Below are 20,859 nucleotides of genomic sequence, written 5' to 3'. Positions count from 1 at the left end.
TGGATAACATCGATCGGCCCCGCCCCTTTCCAAGCGGCCCCGCCCCTCAGCCCCTGCTTGAGGCCCCGCCCCCTTTCCTGTGGCGCTTCTCACCGTGCATAGGGGCGGGGCCAGCAAGCCTTCTGCCTCCTTCCCGGCCCCTCCGCCGCGCCGCTGGGGGGCAGCACGCCGTTCACAAACCCTCTTTTGGAGGAAACGACGGCCGACGCTGTCGATGCTCCAGCCAATCCCGGCACGCCGGGACCCATCCCTCCCTCTCATTGGATCGACGGGAGTGCAGCCGGCGGATGTTGTCGTTTCTGAGCGCGCCGAAGCCCGCAAGATGGCGTCGGGCGGCGGGGAGCTCGGCGGCTTGTTCGACCACCACGTCCAAAGGGCTGCTTGCGACTCGCGGGCCAAGTACCGGGAGGGGCGACGGCCTCGATCCGTGAGGGTAAGGTGATTTTTTAATTTCCTTTGTCACCCTCAATAGTGGTATGTGAGTTCTAGCCCCGCACGCCCAGCCCATGTAAGTAAAGGCCTGGGCGGCTGCGGGCGGACCCCTCTCTCGTCGCAGATGGTTGTGAGGAGTCCTCACCAGCTACCGAGGTCCTCACGGCCCCTCTGGGCAACGGCGAGGCCGCCAGCGCTGCGAAAACAGGGCTTGGCTCTCACCATTGTATCTTTCCTGGGGACGGCTCTCCTGGGCACAGAGTAGGCGCTCAGGGAATATCTGACTCTTTCCAGTAACTGTACCCAGCCCATTTCTGGAAAGTATCCACTGAAGGTAGTCTATTTTGTGCTTTAGTTAGGTGAATTCACGTGGAGGGAGCTATTTATCAGAGAGAAGGGCACATTTTTTTAAGTTTTGTTTTCTGGAAACTGATTGAAAAATATTTCTTGTTTTTAATGCATATTTGTCTTGGGCTTATTTGCGAAATACATTTAACTTGTTTGCATTTCCTTTAGGTATATACAATTAATTTGGAATCTCGGTACTTAATAATACAAGGAGTTCCTGCAGTGGGAGCGATGAAGGAATTAGTTGAACGATTTGCTCTGTATGGTGCAATCGAACAGTATAATGCTCTAGATGAATACCCAGCAGAAGAATTTACAGAAGTTTATCTTATTAAATACATGAACTTACAAAGTGCAAGGTAATGTGCAAGTTAAGCACTGTCCTACTGCCCCCATTCCCATGGCCATTGAGGTCCCAGGTTTCCCACATTCATACCTCAATTACTCAGTAACATGGCCCTTGTTGTTCTCTAGTCTTTTTAAATGTTTGCCTTCCCAAAAACACTTTCTATCGCATCATTCTCGTGTGTGACACTTTGTCATGTGGGGCAGTAGATTAAAGTAAGCCCTGACCAATTTGGCTAGTTGGATAGACCGTCGGCCTGCGGACTCAAGGGTCCCAGGTTCGATTCAGGTCAAGGACACGTACCTTGGTTGTGGGCACATCCCCAGTGTGAGGTGTGCAAGGGGCAGCTCATTGATGATTCTCTCATCGATGTTTTTAACTCTCTCTCTCTCTCCCTTCCTCTCTGTAAAAAAGAAAAAATAATTTTTTTTTTTAATTGGGTTTAGAGTAAGTTTTCCAATTCCCTTGCTTACTAACATCATGATCGTGGACAAGTTATTAAACCCTAGTAAGCCTGTTTTGCTTATTCTATAAAATCCATATGATCAAAGGACCTGCTTATTGAGGTTGTGTGAGGCTGAAATGAGGTAAACCATGTAAAGGGCTTAGCAGAATGCAGTAAACATTAGTTATTGAGGTTCTTACTATTGTACACCTATATGAATTAATGCCATCTCTTCCAGCTTTCTATATAACATAAACTCTGTTCCAAAAGTGCTGAAATGTAAAATGCCATACTGGTTTTTATGTAAACCCTCCCTCCTACTAATTTGTTCCAAGACGTATCCTTCCCTGGTTATTACAATTCATGTTTTCTTTTCTGTGCAACAAATAGCACTTACTTTATGCGGTCAGGTGTTATTCTCAGGTTGCTCTTTATATATATATATATATATATTTTTTTTTTTTTTTTTTTTAATTGATTTTTTACAGAGAGGAAAGGAGAGGGATAGAGAATTAGAAACATCGATGAGAGAGAACCATTGATCAGCTGCCTCCTGCACATCCCCTACTGGGGATGTGCCCGCAACCCACGTACATGCCCTTGACCGGAATCGAACCCGGGACCTTTCAGTCCGCAGGCCGACGCTCTATCCACTGAGCCAAACCGGTTACGGCTCAGGTTGCTCTTAAATGCAGTCCCACTTTCCTAACCAACTTGCCAGGTTCTCATCCTTAGGGAAGCTGTTTTCTAGAGGCTTTGCATTTCCCACAGCACCTACCTAGTACAATTGGCCTTGGAGTTCGACATCTAGATTTGAATCCCAGCTCCACTCTCCAAGGTAAACATGGCCAAGTTCAAAATCTCCTCAGGCCATACATTCATCATAGGGTTCTTGTGAAGTGTTAATTCAAGTGAAGCACTCAGGGCACTGCCTGGCATGTGGTAAAAAACTCAATAAGTGCCAAGACCGGTTTGGCTCAGTGGATAGAGAGTCAGCCTGTGGACTGAAGGGCATGTACCTGGATTGCGGGCACGTCCCCAGTGGGGGGTGTTCAGGAGGCAGCTGGTCAATGACTCTCTCATCGAGATTTCTAACTCTATCCCTCTCTTTTCCTCTCTGTAAAAAATCAATAAAATATATTTAAAAAACAAAACAAAAATCAACTCAGTAAGTACTTCAGTATTTATTATAATGCCAGATCAGTTATAGATGTTTAGTACTATTATTTATTGAATGATACCATCCTCTCATTGATTAGTTGTTATATATTCAGTATTTCCTCGATTATTGAAGGTTTTGCAGTTATAATATTTTTATTAATTTTTTATATAGGAACACATTGTGCTGAGAAGGCTAACCTGGGTTATGAGCTAACACTCAAAGGCCACTTAACTCAACACAGAGAAAATCTCTATGCTATGGATTGTGTACCTTAGTCTAACCAGCTGGATTCTAAGTTGGTTAAAGGAAGTCTAGATATTTGTGGATGACTTAGCTCAAACCCCATTAACACTGTTGGGAGAAGGGAGGAAAGGCTCTTAGGAGTATGCACTACTAGATCAAGAAGGTCAATTCCATCCATAAGCAAATTACTTAATTCCCAAACCATATGATGTACACACATACAGGAAAAGCTGGTCTTTGCTCTTTAGATCTATGCATTGTATACTGGTCAAGTTTTTCATCCTAAGAAAATCTAGATTAATAAACCATGCTATCATGTCCTTCTGTTTAGGATAGCCAAGAGGAAAATGGATGAACAGAGTTTCTTTGGTGGATTGCTTCATGTGTGCTATGCTCCAGAATTTGAGACAATTGAAGAAACTAGAAAAAAATTACAAGAGAGGAAGGCTTATATAGCAAGAGTTACTAAAAATAAAGGTATGGGAAGCCTGTTACTAAACATCTAGGTGTCCGGTATTCTGCTAAGTATAGCTTCATGAAGCGCTCAGTCTAGTGGGAAAGGGGGCAAACAAATGATCTCAATATTCAACAGCTGTACCACGATTCTTTGTAGCACTCAATGTAATCTGGGCTGGGAAGAGAGGTGTTGGTTTGTGGGAGACTTCCTACAGGATGTGAGAGGGGGCTGGGTTTTGACAGATTCAGTGGACATGATTCAGAAGGGGAGAGGAAGAAGGGAAAGGTGGGCCAGATAGCATGTTTAAAGGCCAGGTGCCTCATATGCCCAACTGAGTTTCCCTCCCTTGACACAAATTCCAGATGCCTGGAATGCAGTCCTGGCATGGGTTATGTGGGTTGTAGAACTAGAGCAGTCAGAATTAGATTAAGATAGCATGTGTGGTCTGAAACCTGAATGTTACTAGAGGCTAAATTACCAAATGTCCACCCTTTGGGTCAAAGTCAATGTCCATAAAGCTGTTGAATATGAGGAGTTTGTGGCTGATTGGGGAATGGGCATGTGGCAATGTTGAAGAGAGAAATAAGTGGAGAGATTCTTTAAAAACTTACCTAAAAAAATTGGCAAGAGAGCTGTTGAGAGTCCCTGGTAATTTGTAGAGACTGAACTTTAACCTATGGAATATATAAATAACTAGCTCCATACAAACTTGTACATGTGTGTGTGGAATTAAATATGGGCCCAGCATATTGCTTCCTATAAAAACTAAGCAGCATATACATTCATACTGTAAGTAATAACGGAGAAACTCTCCAAGATCTACAGTTAACTGGAAAACACAAAGGTGCAAAGAAATGGATGTTTCAGGAGAGAAAGAGGGGTAGGTAGAAGGAAGACATACTGGACAGATGAGTAAGAAAGTAAAAATAATGATTATTTTTGGGGGTGGAAACCAGGCATAAGGGGAGCAAAAATGTAGTGAAACACTACTATACCTTTATCCTTTTTAGCTTTTAAACCACATGAATGTATTGCCTGCCCAAGAAATAAAATTGTAAGGGTAACAATGGTTAACATTTTAAAGCAATGTTTGTTTTTAGAATTACACTTTTCTGAATGATGAAAACAAATGAACTATTTCTGTTTCCTTTCCTCCCACCTTTTAAATTATAATATAAAGATTATTTTATGACAAAGAAGAATAAAGATACAAAAGATTTTAGACAGAACTTCCACTCAAAGAAATCTGGATTTTGTGAAGCTGTGCTGAACACTTCTTCTGGGAACTCAGATCCTTGTCTTCCTTATTCTTGTGAATTGCCTTTATGTTATTTCTCCTCAACATGTATGTGTTCATCAGGAGAGTATGAGAACGAAGCATCAAGCTCCTCTCAGTTTGGGAGAAACTGTGATGAAACAGTGGGGCAGTGTCACCACAATGACTCTTTGCAGAAAATGCAGATGAAAACTTTAAAAACTTCAGTGGCCTGCCCTGGTGCACAGAAGGCTCTTACTCCTTCAGAGGCAGTGGATAGATTTATGCCTAGGACAACACAACTGCAGGAGCGGAAGAGAAGAAGAGAAGATGATCGTAAACTTGGATCTTTTCTTGAAACAAGCACTAGCAGTAATGAGGTGCTAATTGGGCCTCAGTTACCAGACATACCCAAAGTGGATATGCATGATGACTCCTTGAATACAACAGCGAATTTAATTCGGAATAAACTTAAAGAGGTAAGATCATTTAAAGAAGACTTCTAAGAGATGATTTGATTATAGGATTAACCATAAATGGAGAATTATTTATGAGAACTTTAGTATTGTCATTCACTATTTTTCATTTTTAGTTTTTGACGTGTTTACTGAATTTTACTAACAAATACCATTTGCTTTGATACCATTAATCCTTGTCTTAAACAAGAAATATAATACTAGCCCTGCTGGTGTGGCTCAGTTGGTTGGGTGTCATCCTGTGTACTGAAAGGTTGTTGGTTCAATTCTTGGTCAGGGTACATGCCTGGGTTGGGGGCTTGATCTCCATCACGGGCATGCAGGAGGTAGCTGACCGAAACTCAAGTGTTTTTCTCTCTCCCCATCCCTCCTCTAAAAATCCTCTAGAGCACATGTGTCAAACACAAGGCCCGCGGGCCAAATCCGTCCCGCCAGGCCTTGCAATGTGGCCCGCACCGCGCTGTCATCACTGCACTCCGCTGCGTTTCCATCACAATGACAGTTTATGACTGTTCAGTAAACCATTCGGCCCGCGATTTAGGCTGGATTTTAGATTTTGGCCCCTTCTCTGATTGAGTTCGACACCCCTACTAGAGGTATCTCCCTCTCCTGTCTCTAAAAATCAATAAAAAACATCTTTAACAAAAGAAACAGAATATTATGTTTTATAATGTGACTAAGGAGGGGCAAGGTAGCTTATTTTATGTACATTTTTTACCTGAAAATTATTATCTGATTAAGGATAAGTGGTTGTTTTATAGTAATAAAAATCCAGGGACACAGTTTTTATGCTTAAGCCTCTTTTAAGTTTTTTAGTTTGTGCTGGCAACCCTTCCTTTCTTCACATACAGCTGAACTAAGGCATGGATATAGACACAGAGCTGTTTAAGCCAGAGCTGATTGTATTTTCAAGAAAAAATATATTAGTTCCAAATCCTAGGAATAGAATAAGGAGGAGAAATCCTATATAATAAAAGGCTAATATGCAAATTGTCCCCTGGACCAGAAGTTCTATTGGAAATTTGACCAGTTCAACCAGGGAGCGGAGCCAACCAGCCAACCACTCACAGCCCTCCTTCCCCCCCACCCCCCCAGCCAGCCCTGCCTATGCATGGATCTGTTTACTGGGCCTCTAGTACCAAGCGTAATTTATGGTTTCAAATAATTTCACAGTTTAAGTGAAGACTGTCTTATTCTGCTTTAACTTACTGTCTACTCTTTTTCCATGATACATTTGATTGCCTAAGAAATTGAGGGTTATAATATTTTCTGATTATGTCTTTAAATTTTTCACTACCATTATCCCCCAGACCTCCACATCACTAAATATACCAAACATTATCAGTGTTTCAAGTTTATGCAAGCAGGATATCTATCTGTACCCATAAAATAACAAGGGACTTCAGATCTAAAAAGGAATGTTAAGTAGAGCATGTTTACTTCCCCCTCAAAATTATTTTCTTATTAAATGGCTTTAAAAATGAATGTGGGGCCCTAACTGGTTTGGCTCAGTGGATAAAGCACCGGCCTGCAGACTGAAAGGTCCCAGGTTTAATTCTGGTCAAGGGCATGTACCTTGGTTGCGGGCACATCCCCAGTAGAGGGAGTGTAGGAGGCAGCTGATTGATGTTTCTCTTTCATTGATGTTTCTAAATCTCTATTCCTCTCCCTCTCTAAAAAAATAAATAAATAAATAAAAATCAAAATATATTTAAAAAATAAAAATGAAGGTGGGGTGAGGGGGTAAGAGATCAACCAAAAGACTTGTATGAATGCATATGAGCATAACCAATGGACACAGACAGTAGGGGATGGGAGTGGCTGTGGAGAGGTCAATGGGGGAAAAAGAAGACTCATGTAATACAATAAAGAATTTAAATTAAAAATTTTTTTTACTCCCATCAGTGTTTGGACAGAAAACTTTGCTCTGTGCCTAGATTGTATCTAGGATGTACCTTGAACTTGGGTTAGCTCTGCTTCAAACATTATAGCAAGGATTGAACTACTGGATATATGATGTCTTCTGATAGTTTGCTTATTCTTTTACTATAAAATTAAGTTTTTCTGGTTCTCTTTTTTTTTTTTTTAACTAGGTGATTTCAACTGTGCCAAAGCAACCAGAGGACAAGCTAGAAGATGTGCATACAAGTCATCCATTAAAACAAAGAAGAAGAATATAAGATTACTAGTAGCAAATCAAAATATCTACGAATATTTATTTTTAGCCTGTCATTTTCATTCTTGAAGAGATTTTTTGCTGCTATGTTTTTAATGCACTCTTCTTTGTAATTTCGTTCAAGCTTCTTGTTTAATTTAGTCTCATCTTTTAAAATTAGTTTATTGTGGACAAAATACTTGCCAGCCAACCGTTTCCTTTAATAAAAACTTTTCTAGAAATACCATCTACTGACTTTAATTATATCTTATTGGCTAGAACTGGGCCCATGACTGTTTCTGAGGAGTCTGGAATAGTGAATGTTTTAGGTTTCCAACTTCTATGTTTGAGGAAGCAAGAGAAAAGAGGGTTGAGAATGCCTGACTTGATGCTACAAGATACAAGGTTGTTGACTAACTTAAATAAATTAGCTTATCATTACCTATTATAAGTGCTGTTTTGATCCATACTTACTATTACAGAAATGATTCTTAAAATATTACCTCTCATAGTGCAATAACTATATGTGAATTAGTTGAAAGAAATAAAGATAGGCATCCAAAATCTGTTTTTTTATTTTAATACAAGTATTGAGTGATTCACTTTAAAAAACTAGACAGAATTCAGGATGTGTTTGAATGCCAGGGTTTCAAAATCAAGACAAGTCTGTAAAGTAAGAAAGTTAATAAACGATTAGAACTAAGCTGAAATTAAAAGCTTACATGCTTTAGTTAACTTGTAAGAATAATTTATTTGATCTATGGCAGAAACAAATTAGAATTCGAAATTACTAAACTTCTACCACTACAGTTAGCACACTCACTTTTCCCCCCCGTTAGTAGACCACATAATGAAATCCAATTGTGTCCAGCCTGTTTACACATTTTTACTGATAAAAATAACTGGAGAAGGCCCATACCAAATGGTATCTGCTTTTCGTTTCTCCCTATCCTTAAGGGCCTCTGGCCTAATGGATTGAATTTGAACATATCAGTTAAGAAAGTTCATCTTCAGTTATAATTTACTGATCCAAACTTGTTAGGATGGGTTTTTTGTTTTGTTTTTTGTTTTTTAATTTCAGAGAGGAACATCAATGATGAGAATCATTGATTGGCTGCCTCCTACACGCCCCCTACTGGGGATTGAGCCCAAAAACGCAGCATGTGCCCTTGATCAGAATCAAACCTGGGACCCTTGAGTCTAAAAGCTGATGTTTTTATCTACTGAGCCAAACCGGCTAGGGCTAGATGGTCTTAATAAAAGCTGCAGGCAAGGGGGTTGGCCCTAGTTCCTCATAAGGCAATTAGATATATTTTTGCTGAATTTAGGTAAAATATTAGAGACCTGACCATAGAATTAGGAAGAATACACTGCTGTCTAGGTCGGCCTTCTCAGACATAAAAGTGTTATGAACCTCCACTTCAGGGTCTTATTGTAATTCTGATGCTGGTAGCCTGGAGCTGGCGGGGCAGGAGTGGGGAGTTAATGGGCACAAAGTTTCAGTTTTGCAAGATGAAGAGTTCTGGAGATTGCTGTCCAACAGTGCGAATGTACTTTACTGAACTTGAATGCTTAAAATTGATTTGGATGGTAAAGTTTATGTTAGGTGTCTTTTATCACATACACACACAAAGTCTGACAGTCCTAAAGGGAGGAGCTGCTAAGTGGATTCTTCGTTCTTGAATGGATTCCTGATCTGTGAGTGGAGGCCAACACTCCTCCCCATCCCTGCCAACATACACAATACACTATTTGATCATGATGAGAGAAAGAAACCTTTCTCATGTCAGCACCAAACAAGATTCTGATTCAGTTGGTTTGGGGTGGGGTCTGAGATTCTGCATTTCTCATAAGTTCCTAGGTGATACCATTGTGCTGGTGCACAGACTCCACTGAGTAGCCAGACTCTAGAAAACTGGGCGACAGAAGGAGTCTGGGAAAAACTCAAGAACTGTCAGACATAAGTAGTTACTCCAACCCAGTCCATTATTCTGCACTGTTTCACCCACCAGTCTCTTAAAATGAGAAGTCTGTCTTTCATATATTGGGTTTTACCTCATATTTCCAGACAAAATGTGGGAATAGCCCTGGCCAGGTGGCTGAATTGGAGTATTGTCCCATAGACCTAAAGGTTGTAGGTTCGATTCCTGGTCAGGGCACATACCTAGGTTTTGGGTTCAATCCCTAGATATCGATCTCTCTTTCTTTCTCTCCTCTCCCTCGGTCCCTCCTCTGTCCCTCCCTCTACAATCAATAAACATATCCGTAGGTGAGGATTAAAAAAAAAAAAGGAATAAACTATATTGGAACAAATTAAAAGAGATGAGCTAAAATAGATAAGGATAGTTTATGCAAGTGCATTCACAAAATCATCTAAATTACCACAGAATAAGAAGTTACTTCAAAAAAGAAAAGTGTCTTTTTTAGGTTTGCAAAGCAGAGTTGATCAGAGGCAGAATTAAAGAAAATGTTAATGAGTCAAATAAATTATTAGACTGGCTCTTCTAGCTCAAAAAACTTGTCAAATCCAAACATGAAAATAAACCTTATGACCACAAAATACTATATATGTGTCCAATTTTTAAAAATTTTTTTAATTTATTCTCATTGACAACATTTGGGTTGAAAGACATAAAATTTTCTTCTAGCAGTTCTTGCTGAACCCACTCTTTATTCACTGTTCTATCCCTTAAGTAAGCCCAATATACCCTGGTTTTTTTTGAGAAATATTAACATACAGGAAATCAAGACTTGTGTACAGTTGAAGTTACAAGCTCAAAAGAAAAGCCTGTTGAATGGAATTACTTAACAGTCACTACTGTCTTGGCTCCCAAAGCACTAGGATGGGCTGAACTCTTCATGGTTGCCTAAACTTAGCAGTGAGCTGAAGCCCTAAAGAGGTGAGTGTCTAACAAGTATTATTTTCAGATCCTTTAAAATGTTCCCTCCTCCTTTTGGGGCTGATGGCACTGTACCTTTTCTTCTGGTAAACATTGTCCAAACACCTCCAACAAAAGTCTATCTTCTTTCACTGCTTTTTCAAAGTCGGCGAAAGATATCTTGCCATCGTTGTCATAATCCTAAAGAGGAATCCTATATTGAACAACTATTTTTGTGATTAAGTACCACAGTGCAAAAATTCTCAAGCTTAATTTTTAGTACTAGAACTTGTTCCTGAAAGGATCTCTTACTTGGGGGCTCACCATGCAAAAAGGGTTAAGAGTGGAGTTGCTCAGATAAGGACCAGGGCACCGGGGAGTTAGAGTACTCACAGCCCAAGTTGGACTAGAGTCATGCAGACCACCGCTAGGCCTTTAGGGATGGTTGGGATCTGATAGGTAGGGAAGTGTGTGGAGGAAGTACATAATGGCCCAACCTGAATTATGACAGTAAGCAGGAGCGTAAGTCAGGAGAAGAGAGACCTGCCTCAAGTGGAGCATTTGTGACAGAGGCTATGGGTGATTATGTAAATCATGGGGATAGAATGTGTGGGTGTTACATAGGCCTTTAGCTGCTTCAGTGAATTTGGATTTGATCGGTTGGGTCTTTGTTACTGTTTTTTTTCTCACTTCAGGGTATAACTAAAGCAGGGCTGCTGAAAGTCTAACCTAGAGAAAGGTTTGAATAATTGTCAGAATAAAAGTTCACTCCATAACATTTCCTTTCAAAAAAGAAGATGAGGGGTTTGGTAATAGGGAACATACTGTCTCTCAACAAGTCTAGCCTGTGCCCTGGCAGGCTCTAGTGAGTACTTCCAGTGGAAGAGGATACTCTGGGTCTGTGTCAGCTGAGTCTGAGACTTGGCAGTCCACATCATGTTTATTTCTTAAACTCCAGAGTCATGGGTTAGCCACGCCCACAAATCATAGGGTCACAAATCTTCACTGGTATCCAGTTTAGGGTTACAGTAAGAAAGGAGAGAAATTACTAGTATGCCCATTAGAAAAGGATATTATTGGTTTCACTGAATTCTGCACCCAATTTTCTAGTGTGATCTTGAGTAAACCCATCTTTAATTCAGTTTTCTCATCTGCCAAATAGAGATGTCTACTTCACAGGGTTGTTTTGAAGATAAAATGAATTCACATATTAAATATGAAGGGCCTGGCATATAGCAAGCACTCTATAAAAACAACCTTTTATCATTGTTATTCTATTATATTGAGTATGTAGAAGAATTGGAAGACTAAGGTCATGAAGACAGACAAGAATAGCATCCAATTTAATACACATTAAATCTGCTGCCATTCCCAAAATTAGTGAGGTTTTACTAAATATTAAAATATTTCAAAATGAGAAAATTAACATTCACTTGGAATAGTGATTCATTTAATCACCTGGCAATTCCACAAATATTTTCTGAGCACCCACGATCAGCCAGGCAATGGACAGAGCAGAAAACAAAAACTCCTGCCCTCATAAAGGCTGCATTTATTATGGAGGGAAATAATTTCTTCATCTGAGCTTTATCCAACATCCACTTGCTTGGTTATAATGAACTAGTGGCCCAGGGTTCCCTCAGCCCAGCCTGCACCCTCTCCAATTGGACACCCCTCTCACAATCTGGGACTGCTGGCTCCTAACCACTCACCTTCCTGCCTGCCGGCCTATCCCTAACTGCTTCTGTCTGTGTGATCACCCCTAATTGCCCTCCCCTCCCGACCTGATCTCTCCCCCAACAGCCCTCCCCTGCCGGCCTAATCTCACCCCCAACTTCCCTCCTCTGTTGGCCTGGTTACCCCAACTGCCCTCCCCTGCTGGCCTGATCACCCCTAACTGCCTCTGCCTCAGCCTTCACTATCATGGCTTTGTCTGGAAGGAAGTCAGACATCCAAAAGATGGCTGGTCGACCCTAATTAGCATATTACCCTTTTATTACCGTAGTATAGATGAATTATACAGGATAAGATTGCTTAAATGGGAGGGGGGGAGCCTTTTTCAGCAGGAGGAGAGGCTCTTGGCAGACAAAAATACATAATCCCTACTGATAGCCAGCCATATGCACTATACTGCCAAACCAATCATTAAAAAATTGAACCGCTTTCTTACACCTTATACCAAACAGCTGTTGCCCTTAAAACTTCTCCTCAGCCCCCACCTTAGGTTCTGCCTTCAAAGTTCACCCAGATTAGGTTCTGATTGGTTGGTTTCTATGCCAGTCATCGTCTCTGAGCCTATCTCCAGGTCTGATCAGAGAGGCAGGGCTGATCATCAGCCCCTGCAGAGGCCCAGAGAAAAAGAGAGGCATGGCTGCTGGCAAAGCCCAGAGAGAAAAAGACGGGCAAAGGCTGATCAACAGCTGCCACAGAGGCTACGGATCAGACCCTGCCTCTCTTTCCGGGACTCTTTCCAGGCCTGATCTACAGCCATGGCAACCCAGCACAGACTGCAGGATTGATTTCCAGTGTTCAGTCGAGCCTTCTGTCATTACACACCCTGGGTTTTAATATATATTAGGATTACAGTATTTCATTCTTACCATTTTCTTCAGTGTTATCTCTACCAATTCTCTTATTCCTTCATCAGTCTCTTCCTCAGATAACTCCTGGTGTAGACTGTTCTTCAACATGTCAAATATTTCCTCTCGAGAAATGTAACCATCATCACCATTCAAATAATAAACTTCAAAACAGACTTTTCAAAGCATAATATATTTAACAACTTGGATAAGGACAGTTAAAATAATAATAATAATAAAAGCCTAATATGCTAAGTATCTGGTCGGCCATTCAACCAAAGCATAATATGCTAATGATATGCTAAGGACACTCAACCACTCGCTATGATGTGCACTGACCACCAGGGGGCAGACTCTCCAACCAGTAGGTTGGCTTGCTGCTGGGCTCTGGCTGACCGGGACTGAGTGAGACAAACCGGACATGCCCTGGAGCCTTCCCACGGTCCCTCCCTGGCTGGCCAACCTCCTGCATCCCTCCCAGCTCGATTGAGGCATCAGTGGGGTCCCTCAACCTGGCCTGCACCCTCTCGCAATCTGGCATGAGGGACTCCCCCACCCGAGTGCATGAATTTTGTGCACTGGGCCTCTATTACAATAATAAAAACAATTTATATAACCTACAATTATTGGTCTATATGGTAAAGAGATTTTAACCTTTTATTATATTTCTTTCCACAAGATAAAATACATCTTGGAATGTGAAAAGAAAGACTTGTAACTTCTGGATTTTGAAACTGAGAGTTGAAGCTGAAATAAAGGGGATACATATTTTTAAATCTCTGATCATATAAAACATTTATACAAATGTGTGTAAAAATCTCAGCTTTATGATTCTCTTGTTACATAGAGAACAAAAACTAAGTACACACTTTGCTATGTCACAGACAACATTTTTCAGGGTATTTGGCTAGTGAGTCTGTCATTTCTTTGGGGCCTGCCTGTCTGCATAACTCAGAAAAACTGATCTCTCCCTGGAGTGACTTCCACCTCACAGAGTAACTACTACAATTCACTCACTCATACACAAGTGACTTACTCAGTCCTGGGAATACAGCAGTGAAAGAGCTCTTGTGGTGTTTGTAACCCAGTTAAGTGTTTTACAAAAGCAAAAGAACCATGTAAAAAGCTCCAGAGTATTAGATTAGCTGTGCCTTTTTGTCGAGTTTCTCCAATCTATTGCATACATGGGTTTGCAACACCACCTTACTATTAATAGAAGTAGTATCTTCCCCCAAATTAACATATTTTGAAATGTATATAAAACATTTTTAGGAAGTGGGGTTAGAGGATGAAACATTTTTTGATAGTGTGATGCTATTCAGTTACTATACAACTACTTTCAACATCACAACCATTTTCACTGGGTATTAGTATTACCACAAGAATTTACATCCAAGAAACTTAGCTTTTCACTTTTCCGTGAGACTTTTGTATAGGAATGTTGCAATAAGCTTAATGGCAACTATATTTAAATGTTATCCTGTAAAAAATTAGACTGAAGAAGAAAACACACAAAACTAGAAAAAAAAAAGTATGTCAGAAAGTTGGTGATTTTCTTTAAAACTGTGCTATCACTTTAAAATGTGTTTAATTTAGGGATTCTTTTTTGAACATTCCAAATTCAAGTGGAAGAAGGGATTAAAAAAACAAAACTTACTTCCTCAGCACTCTGCTGTCTTCTCTTAAGCAATCTGTTTCTTTGAAAACTATTTAAAATTGTTCCTATTATCTTTCCAGGGCTCTCCGCCCCAAATCCTGGAATCAGAGGTGTAAAACATAGGAAATACACACCACACCAATGGTACAGGTGAGGGGAGGCCTCAGCTAATTCTAGGCAAAATTGAGAACTGGGATGTCTTTGGAATTCCTAACATTCCTTTTCTGTAAGAAGCTCTCTTTATAACCCTCCTCCCTTTGGGCTTTCATTGTCCTTGGCTTTCCCCCCCTTTTCACTCATCTACACTAACACTACAGTATTGATGTTTGATAGTTAGTGTGTTTTACCTTGTTTTATGTTTGTGTGTCTGTATATATTTATACACACACACACACACAGCGAGAGAGAGAGAGAGAGAGAGAGAGAGAGAGAGAGAGAGAGAGAGAGAGAGAGAGAGAGAACTTATGCACTGCTAATATCAAGGACTATTTCCTGCTGAGCTCAGAGACAGTCTCAGAAATGTCCACCTTGTTAGCTGATAAGAGTTGGCATAAGTCCTAACACTTAGTTTCTGTTATTAGACTGGACCTTAAGCCAAAGGCCCATCCTGGTGACAGGTAAACATTACAGAACCAGTGAATGAAGTGTTTAGGGATCTTGGGACTAGGGACTCGCTTATGAAACAGCCTACCCTTCTCATCAGGCTTGTATTTTTAAAACTGTCATGAACTATTTTTGCAAGGTTGCTATAGAGAACACTAATTATATATATTTTAAAATATTTAAACATTCACTAAATACAAAATTAACCATATATATTACTAAGCCAGTAATCCCATATAGAATTCTTACACTTCAGCTTTTCTTCCAAAGTCCCTCGAAGAAACACCGATAATCCTTTAACCCACTCATTTACACTTATGCAGTTATCACTGTCTTTGTCAAATGCAAAAAATACTGAAAAAAAGCACATATAAGTGTACTATAATTTACAGCTATTTTATAATTCAAGAATATGTATGTATAGAAATGTTTCCCCTAGATTTCTATAGGAAGAAAAGTCATTCACCTCCATGACCAATGATGATCTTGTTTGGTATAGTTACTACGGTATGTACGATGATGGAGCCAATCAATGTAGTAATTTTTATTCTAAAAAAGTGGCAAAATTCTGTTCTAAAGAGCTTGTGCAATGCCTAAACGTAAATTACTAAAATAATTCTATTTTTAAATTACCAATGAAATCTTAATATAATCCTATAGAAAGTAAAATATTATTGACTCTCTTGGGAGTGATGAATGTTAATTATTTTGACTATGGTTATGGGTACAAGGGTGTACATACATAGATCAAAACTTACCAAATTGAACACAAAAAATCAGTTAAAATGAATGGCTCATATTAAATAACTTCCTATTTTAAACAAATGACCTTTTATTTTTTTCAGTATAATGAATATCATGTTTCATTTTTATGAGGAAAAAGAAATCATTGAAAAATGTCCATGTCTACAGCATATGAATTTATAGACATCATGATTAAGTCACATGCTTATCTTTGAAAAAACAATACTGCTGGTTTATTTAGCCCATTACTAGTTATCTCTCAAAGTGGTACAGTTATAAGACATCCTGAGCAAAATTTATATTAAAAACATCCTGACAATAAAATCAACTACTGATTTGTATTGGCAGCACTGCCAGAATTGTCTTTCTAGTTTGTCAATAAGAAATTCAGTCTTTGATGAAAATTGAATATAAAATATTTGCCACTTATTAATCTATTTATATATGCCATATATAAGTATAATAAATATTTTATATATACATATATACATACATATATACATACACACACACACACACACACACACACACACACACATATATATATATATATATATATATATATATATATATATGTCTGCCAGCTCAGCTTGGCTCATTTCAGACCCTTATGACTTCTTACCCCTATTCATTAGCTTATCATCAGTCATTCCAAACAAGCCGTGCAGGACCATTCGAAATGTGCTCCGATCTAGTCTAGCGTTATCAAGCCTCTCATCAGGTTTTTCCACCAAGCCGTGAAAAAGTATTACGAGGCTCTCGACTTCACTTTTCTTGACTGTAAAATAAAAATATGAATATGACTCGAGTTCCTCAACCTAATTTCCAATATTTTACTAAAAACTTTTTTCCCCCCTTGATACGAGTATGACATGGACTTGTTACTCAAGAGCTTACAATTAAAATGGTTCTCACTTGGAAAGAGGAGTTGGGCCCCTTTCATGGGGATGGGCTTGGAATTGGGCCTTGAAGGATGCATAGTATTTTTATAGGAAGGAATGAGTTGGGGGTAGTAAAGAAGTGGAGAATTCCAGGGAGAAGGAACAATATAAAGAGGTAGAATGGAGGTTGAGGTTGAACATGTCTTCCTGGGAGCCAGCAAGTGGGAAGTGAAAAATAAGATGGAAGAGAATGGGGAGGAGGGGGAGAGCCTTGAATGCATGGTTAGAGGATTAACATTTATTTTACTGGAACAGTGTCTCTCATGGTGTCATCTTTGGTCCATTTGTATGAAAATCAATACTTCTCCATTGCTTGTTAAATATGCAAATTGCCAGGCCTCGCCCCAGACCTATCTCAGAATTGCTAACAGCAGGCCCAGGAATTAAGATTTAAGACAAGAGTTCAGTTGACTTTTCTATGCCTTAAAGGGTGAGAAGTGTTTCAGGAAAAGAGAAGTGGCAATCTGTATTGAAAGGAAAACTGGAAGCACAGAAGCCAGGTTTGAAGTGAGGGGGCCAGGGAGATAGAAGTGAGGTCAGAGAGTGGGGAAGGGGCCTGAGATACTGCTAAACAAATAAAAACACACACAAAAAACTAGGAGGACTTGACTGGCTTCAAACTGAAACTTTTTAATACTCATGTACCTGGATCTCACTCCAGACTTAGTGACCTAAGGGGTAGATTTAAGAATTGCACAGGTGATTCTAATGCACCATCAGGACTGAGAACTAGGGGATTAGATTTATGGGTTGGGGGTAGTAGACTTAAGTATAGGTTCTACTTCCATTTCTGAGAGACTAAATAGTTGAGAGATAGACAAGTTATGTAGCATCTTTACGCCTCAGAGCCCTCAACTATGGAAATTGGGTATCGTCTGCCCTAAATGATTTCTGAGTCCTTAAATTTCTAAAAGTCTGATTCTATGAATCAAAGGTTGAGAGAACTGAAAGAGGGAAAGCTGGTTACTATTTTTCTTGTTCTCTTCCTTGTCCTCCCTCCCTCCTTTCTTGTTTGTGCCTGGGGAAGGTGGGGAGAAAAAACCTGTTAGTTTAGATGCTGTCTTTGAAATGACTTCAGGTTACCAAACTGAAGTTAATTATAACACATAGCAAATATGCAGTTTACCATAATAGGGCTTCCACTGTGGTCAGAATGACTTGGTTCTTAGGATGATTGACAAATCTAAAGAATAAGCAATTACAAAGATACCCAATAGTATTTTACTAACTGAATTAGATCCTCAGGCTTCACACTGTAGCTAGTATCACATAGGACTTAAAGGTCTTTTTGATCCATCTAATAAGCATTTATTAAGGGTCTTCCATGAACCAGGCAATGAATACTTCCTGCCTCAAGGTTGTTACACTTTGATGGAGATAAAGTGCAGTAAGGTAATACAAACACTATGATTGATGGTGGTTGGGGATAGCCCAAAGAAAGGAATAATCAATTGTTAGGAAAGCAGCAAGTGACAAAAGACATTACATTAAACACTGGCTCAATCTGCCAGATACGACTTAAGGGACACATTGACAGCAGGGTTGGAAACAGGCCCTACAAGTACTTGAGGAGTTTAGATCATTTAAAATGTATCTGGAATAAGAGAAAACAGAATTAAATCTACAAGGAGAATTTTAGAAAAGTGGTGCCTATCCTAATGAGAAAAAGTGGAAGAGCTTAATAATGAGGCTGTCCAAGTGGCTGAAATAAAAGTAACTTCCTCAAATTCTAAAAACAGATTTTCAGTGTTATCAGAATGGCTGGTGGTCATTACCAGAGAGAAAAAAACTTTCACGAAGATTACTTTTTAATGTCTTTCAGGGCAGGGGACCCCCACCCCCCCAAAAACAAACAAACAAACAAACAAAAAAACAACCAACAGCCAAGACCGGTTTAGCTCAATGGATAGAGCGTCGGCTTGGGGACTGACGGGACCCGGGTTCGATTCCAGTATAGGGCATGTACCTTGGTTGCGGGCATATCCCCAGTAGGGGGTGTGCAAGAGGCAACTGATCGATGACTCTCTCTCATCGATGTTTCTAACTATCTCTCTCCCTTCCTCTCTGTACAAAATCAATAAAATGTATTTAAAAAACACACAAACAAACAAAAAAAAACACACAAAAAACAACCAACAACAATCTGTTAGGACTAGTTTTCATAAACACTATGTTCAAGGCACCATGCTATTGCAACATCTACAGTATCCTATGTTACACATCTCTCCCAGCTGCCTAAAGCCCAGCCACTGTCTGCTTCAATGGGTTTTGTGCCAGAGAACTTGGGGCACTGGTCCAAGTCCACCTTTATACTCTGAACCCCTTAGTAAATTTTAGATTATTTATCAGCCCTTGGTTGGCAGATAATCCTTTAGCACTTACGACCTCATGTATTCTTAAGCTCTTCCTTCCACATACACAAATGTATTTTAGGATAGCTGGCTATTACAGTGTAAGTGCATGGATAATTGTTCACTTGCTGTCTGTTTTTTTCAAGTGATCAAAACATTGTATAGGAAACAGAGGAACTCTAATTTGGAGCTTACACAGCACTTGTTAATGTCCAGCTAGTATGTCTACCAATGTTTCTTTTTGAACCAAGATGCTCAGGCAGTGCTGGATGTCTGGTCAGTACTCACAGCTCTTGACGGTTTTACTGATGGATTCCACCAGTTTCCCTAAAGCCTTCGGGTCCATATTGAATGTGGCTTCAACACACAGCAGACTTCTCAGATAGCGTAGCTCCACGCTTGGGCATTCTGGGCTGCTATTGGTTCCAGATGACCATGTCATACCCAACACAGAATGTGATGATGGCAACAATGGTTCTCAAGTAATTGGAAAAATATGCAACAATGGTTGTTACCTCTTAGTACTCATGTCATGCTTTCATTAATGTTATTGTGATCTGAAATATCATAACAATTCTAACATCTATCTTTTCTTTGGGTCTAAACACCACTGACAGTAGTACTTGATATTACTGCCATTTATATTTTCCAGCACAAATTCTACAGTTGAAAATGTTTCTCTCCTATTTGAACAATTAAACTAAATACGATTACAAAGACCTTAAACTTTAAGTTGAAATAAATTCCCAGGCTATAAAAAGCTTCTTCAAAGATTATAACGTCATTTGCAAACTCAAACCCAGTACCTTCTCATGATATCCAAACAGAGGCTTTACTCTAGGTGCTTCTAAAGAAACGTTAAAAAACACCACTTTTATCCCTCCAACTTACATCTGACTAATTGGTAAGAAAACATGATGCCAAAGGTGGACAAACAACTGTCTAAACTCTTGTCTATTGTCAAATCTTAGAGACCAAGCATCTTCTAGTTTGTCTCTGCTGGTCTTCACTGTGGTAAGGAAGAAAAAAAAAGTACTAAAATAAATTTTAATAAAATATAAAAAAACTTAAAATAAGGCAAATACAACTGGGGGAAAAAGCTTTCTTAAAACTCTTCTAATCTAATAGATTTTAAGTTCAAAATGGGCAATTTTAAAAGTTTGAAACCTGTCACTTAAGTCTGAATACTGCTCTCCTCTCAGTTCTCTGAGGTTAGTCTATTGTTCGCCATAAAAGAAAAGAAAATTGGGCACGAGGCTTTATAGCGCTTCTTGACTGATAGACTATGAACCCATATTCTAGATAAAATAAACGCAGGACACTCTTGTGGTATTTAAAACACCTAAATATATTAAGGGCAACCAAACGACCCCAAACAACCAGAAAGAGGTAGCACTGGTATAATTTCAATTTTTCTGTCCAGACACTCATCAATTTTGTCTGTTACCTTGGCATAATTATCTGAGTAATATGGTATTGGTGGAGGGAGGAAGTAAGAGATGTTGACTTGCACCATAACACTACTAGTCAATTTTTCTCCCCATACCTTAAGAGGAGACTGTAAAGGCCACCACAAGAGAAACAATGAAAAAGGTTATCTCCCAGACAGTTAACAGCCTGGAAAAAGTACATTTTTTTGCCACATCACTTTCTTCCCCAGTCTAATAAAACAGACTGTCGCCTCTAGTGGAACAAAATCATCATATATTGGACCAGTCTGCAAAGGTACACCTTTTAAGATCATAGTAAAACCCTGATCATCAAATAACTTATCTTTTAGCATTTT

The 20,859-nt window shown here is 39.5% G+C and overlaps 2 protein-coding genes across 6 annotated transcripts; one reads left to right on the top strand and one right to left on the bottom strand.

The window, feature by feature from the left end:
• Positions 1-201: 201 nt before the first annotated feature.
• RBM48 (RNA binding motif protein 48) lies at positions 202-7,561 on the top strand. Of its 5 annotated transcripts, none has more exons than XM_036429441.2 (5): positions 205-433; positions 949-1,139; positions 3,308-3,453; positions 4,614-5,167; positions 7,258-7,561. In XM_036429441.2, the coding sequence occupies exons 1-5, from the start codon at positions 215-217 to the stop codon at positions 7,342-7,344; spliced, it is 1,197 nt and encodes a 398-aa protein (XP_036285334.1). In that variant the 5' UTR covers positions 205-214; the 3' UTR covers positions 7,345-7,561. The 5 variants fall into 5 exon arrangements, with proteins under 5 accessions (XP_036285335.1, XP_036285334.1, XP_036285336.1 ...); XM_045578439.1 differs by having other exon boundaries at positions 207-478; XM_036429442.2 differs by lacking the exon at positions 949-1,139 and having other exon boundaries at positions 202-433.
• LOC118714306 (EF-hand calcium-binding domain-containing protein 1-like) lies at positions 7,430-20,768 on the bottom strand. Its single transcript, XM_036429448.2, has 6 exons — positions 19,362-20,768; positions 16,404-16,559; positions 15,287-15,391; positions 12,799-12,953; positions 10,295-10,399; positions 7,430-7,985 (listed from the first exon to the last, which is right to left on the bottom strand). Exons 1-6 carry the CDS (start codon positions 19,513-19,515, stop codon positions 7,932-7,934), a joined length of 729 nt encoding a protein of 242 aa, XP_036285341.1. The 5' UTR covers positions 19,516-20,768; the 3' UTR covers positions 7,430-7,931.
• Positions 20,769-20,859: the final 91 nt, after the last annotated feature.

Source organism: Pipistrellus kuhlii, unplaced genomic scaffold (assembly GCF_014108245.1).
Source record: "Pipistrellus kuhlii isolate mPipKuh1 unplaced genomic scaffold, mPipKuh1.p scaffold_m20_p_10, whole genome shotgun sequence".
Taxonomy (NCBI): Eukaryota; Metazoa; Chordata; class Mammalia; order Chiroptera; family Vespertilionidae; genus Pipistrellus; species Pipistrellus kuhlii.
The sequence above is the reverse complement of the archived record's forward strand: the minus strand, read 5'-3'. Positions and strand labels throughout refer to the sequence as shown.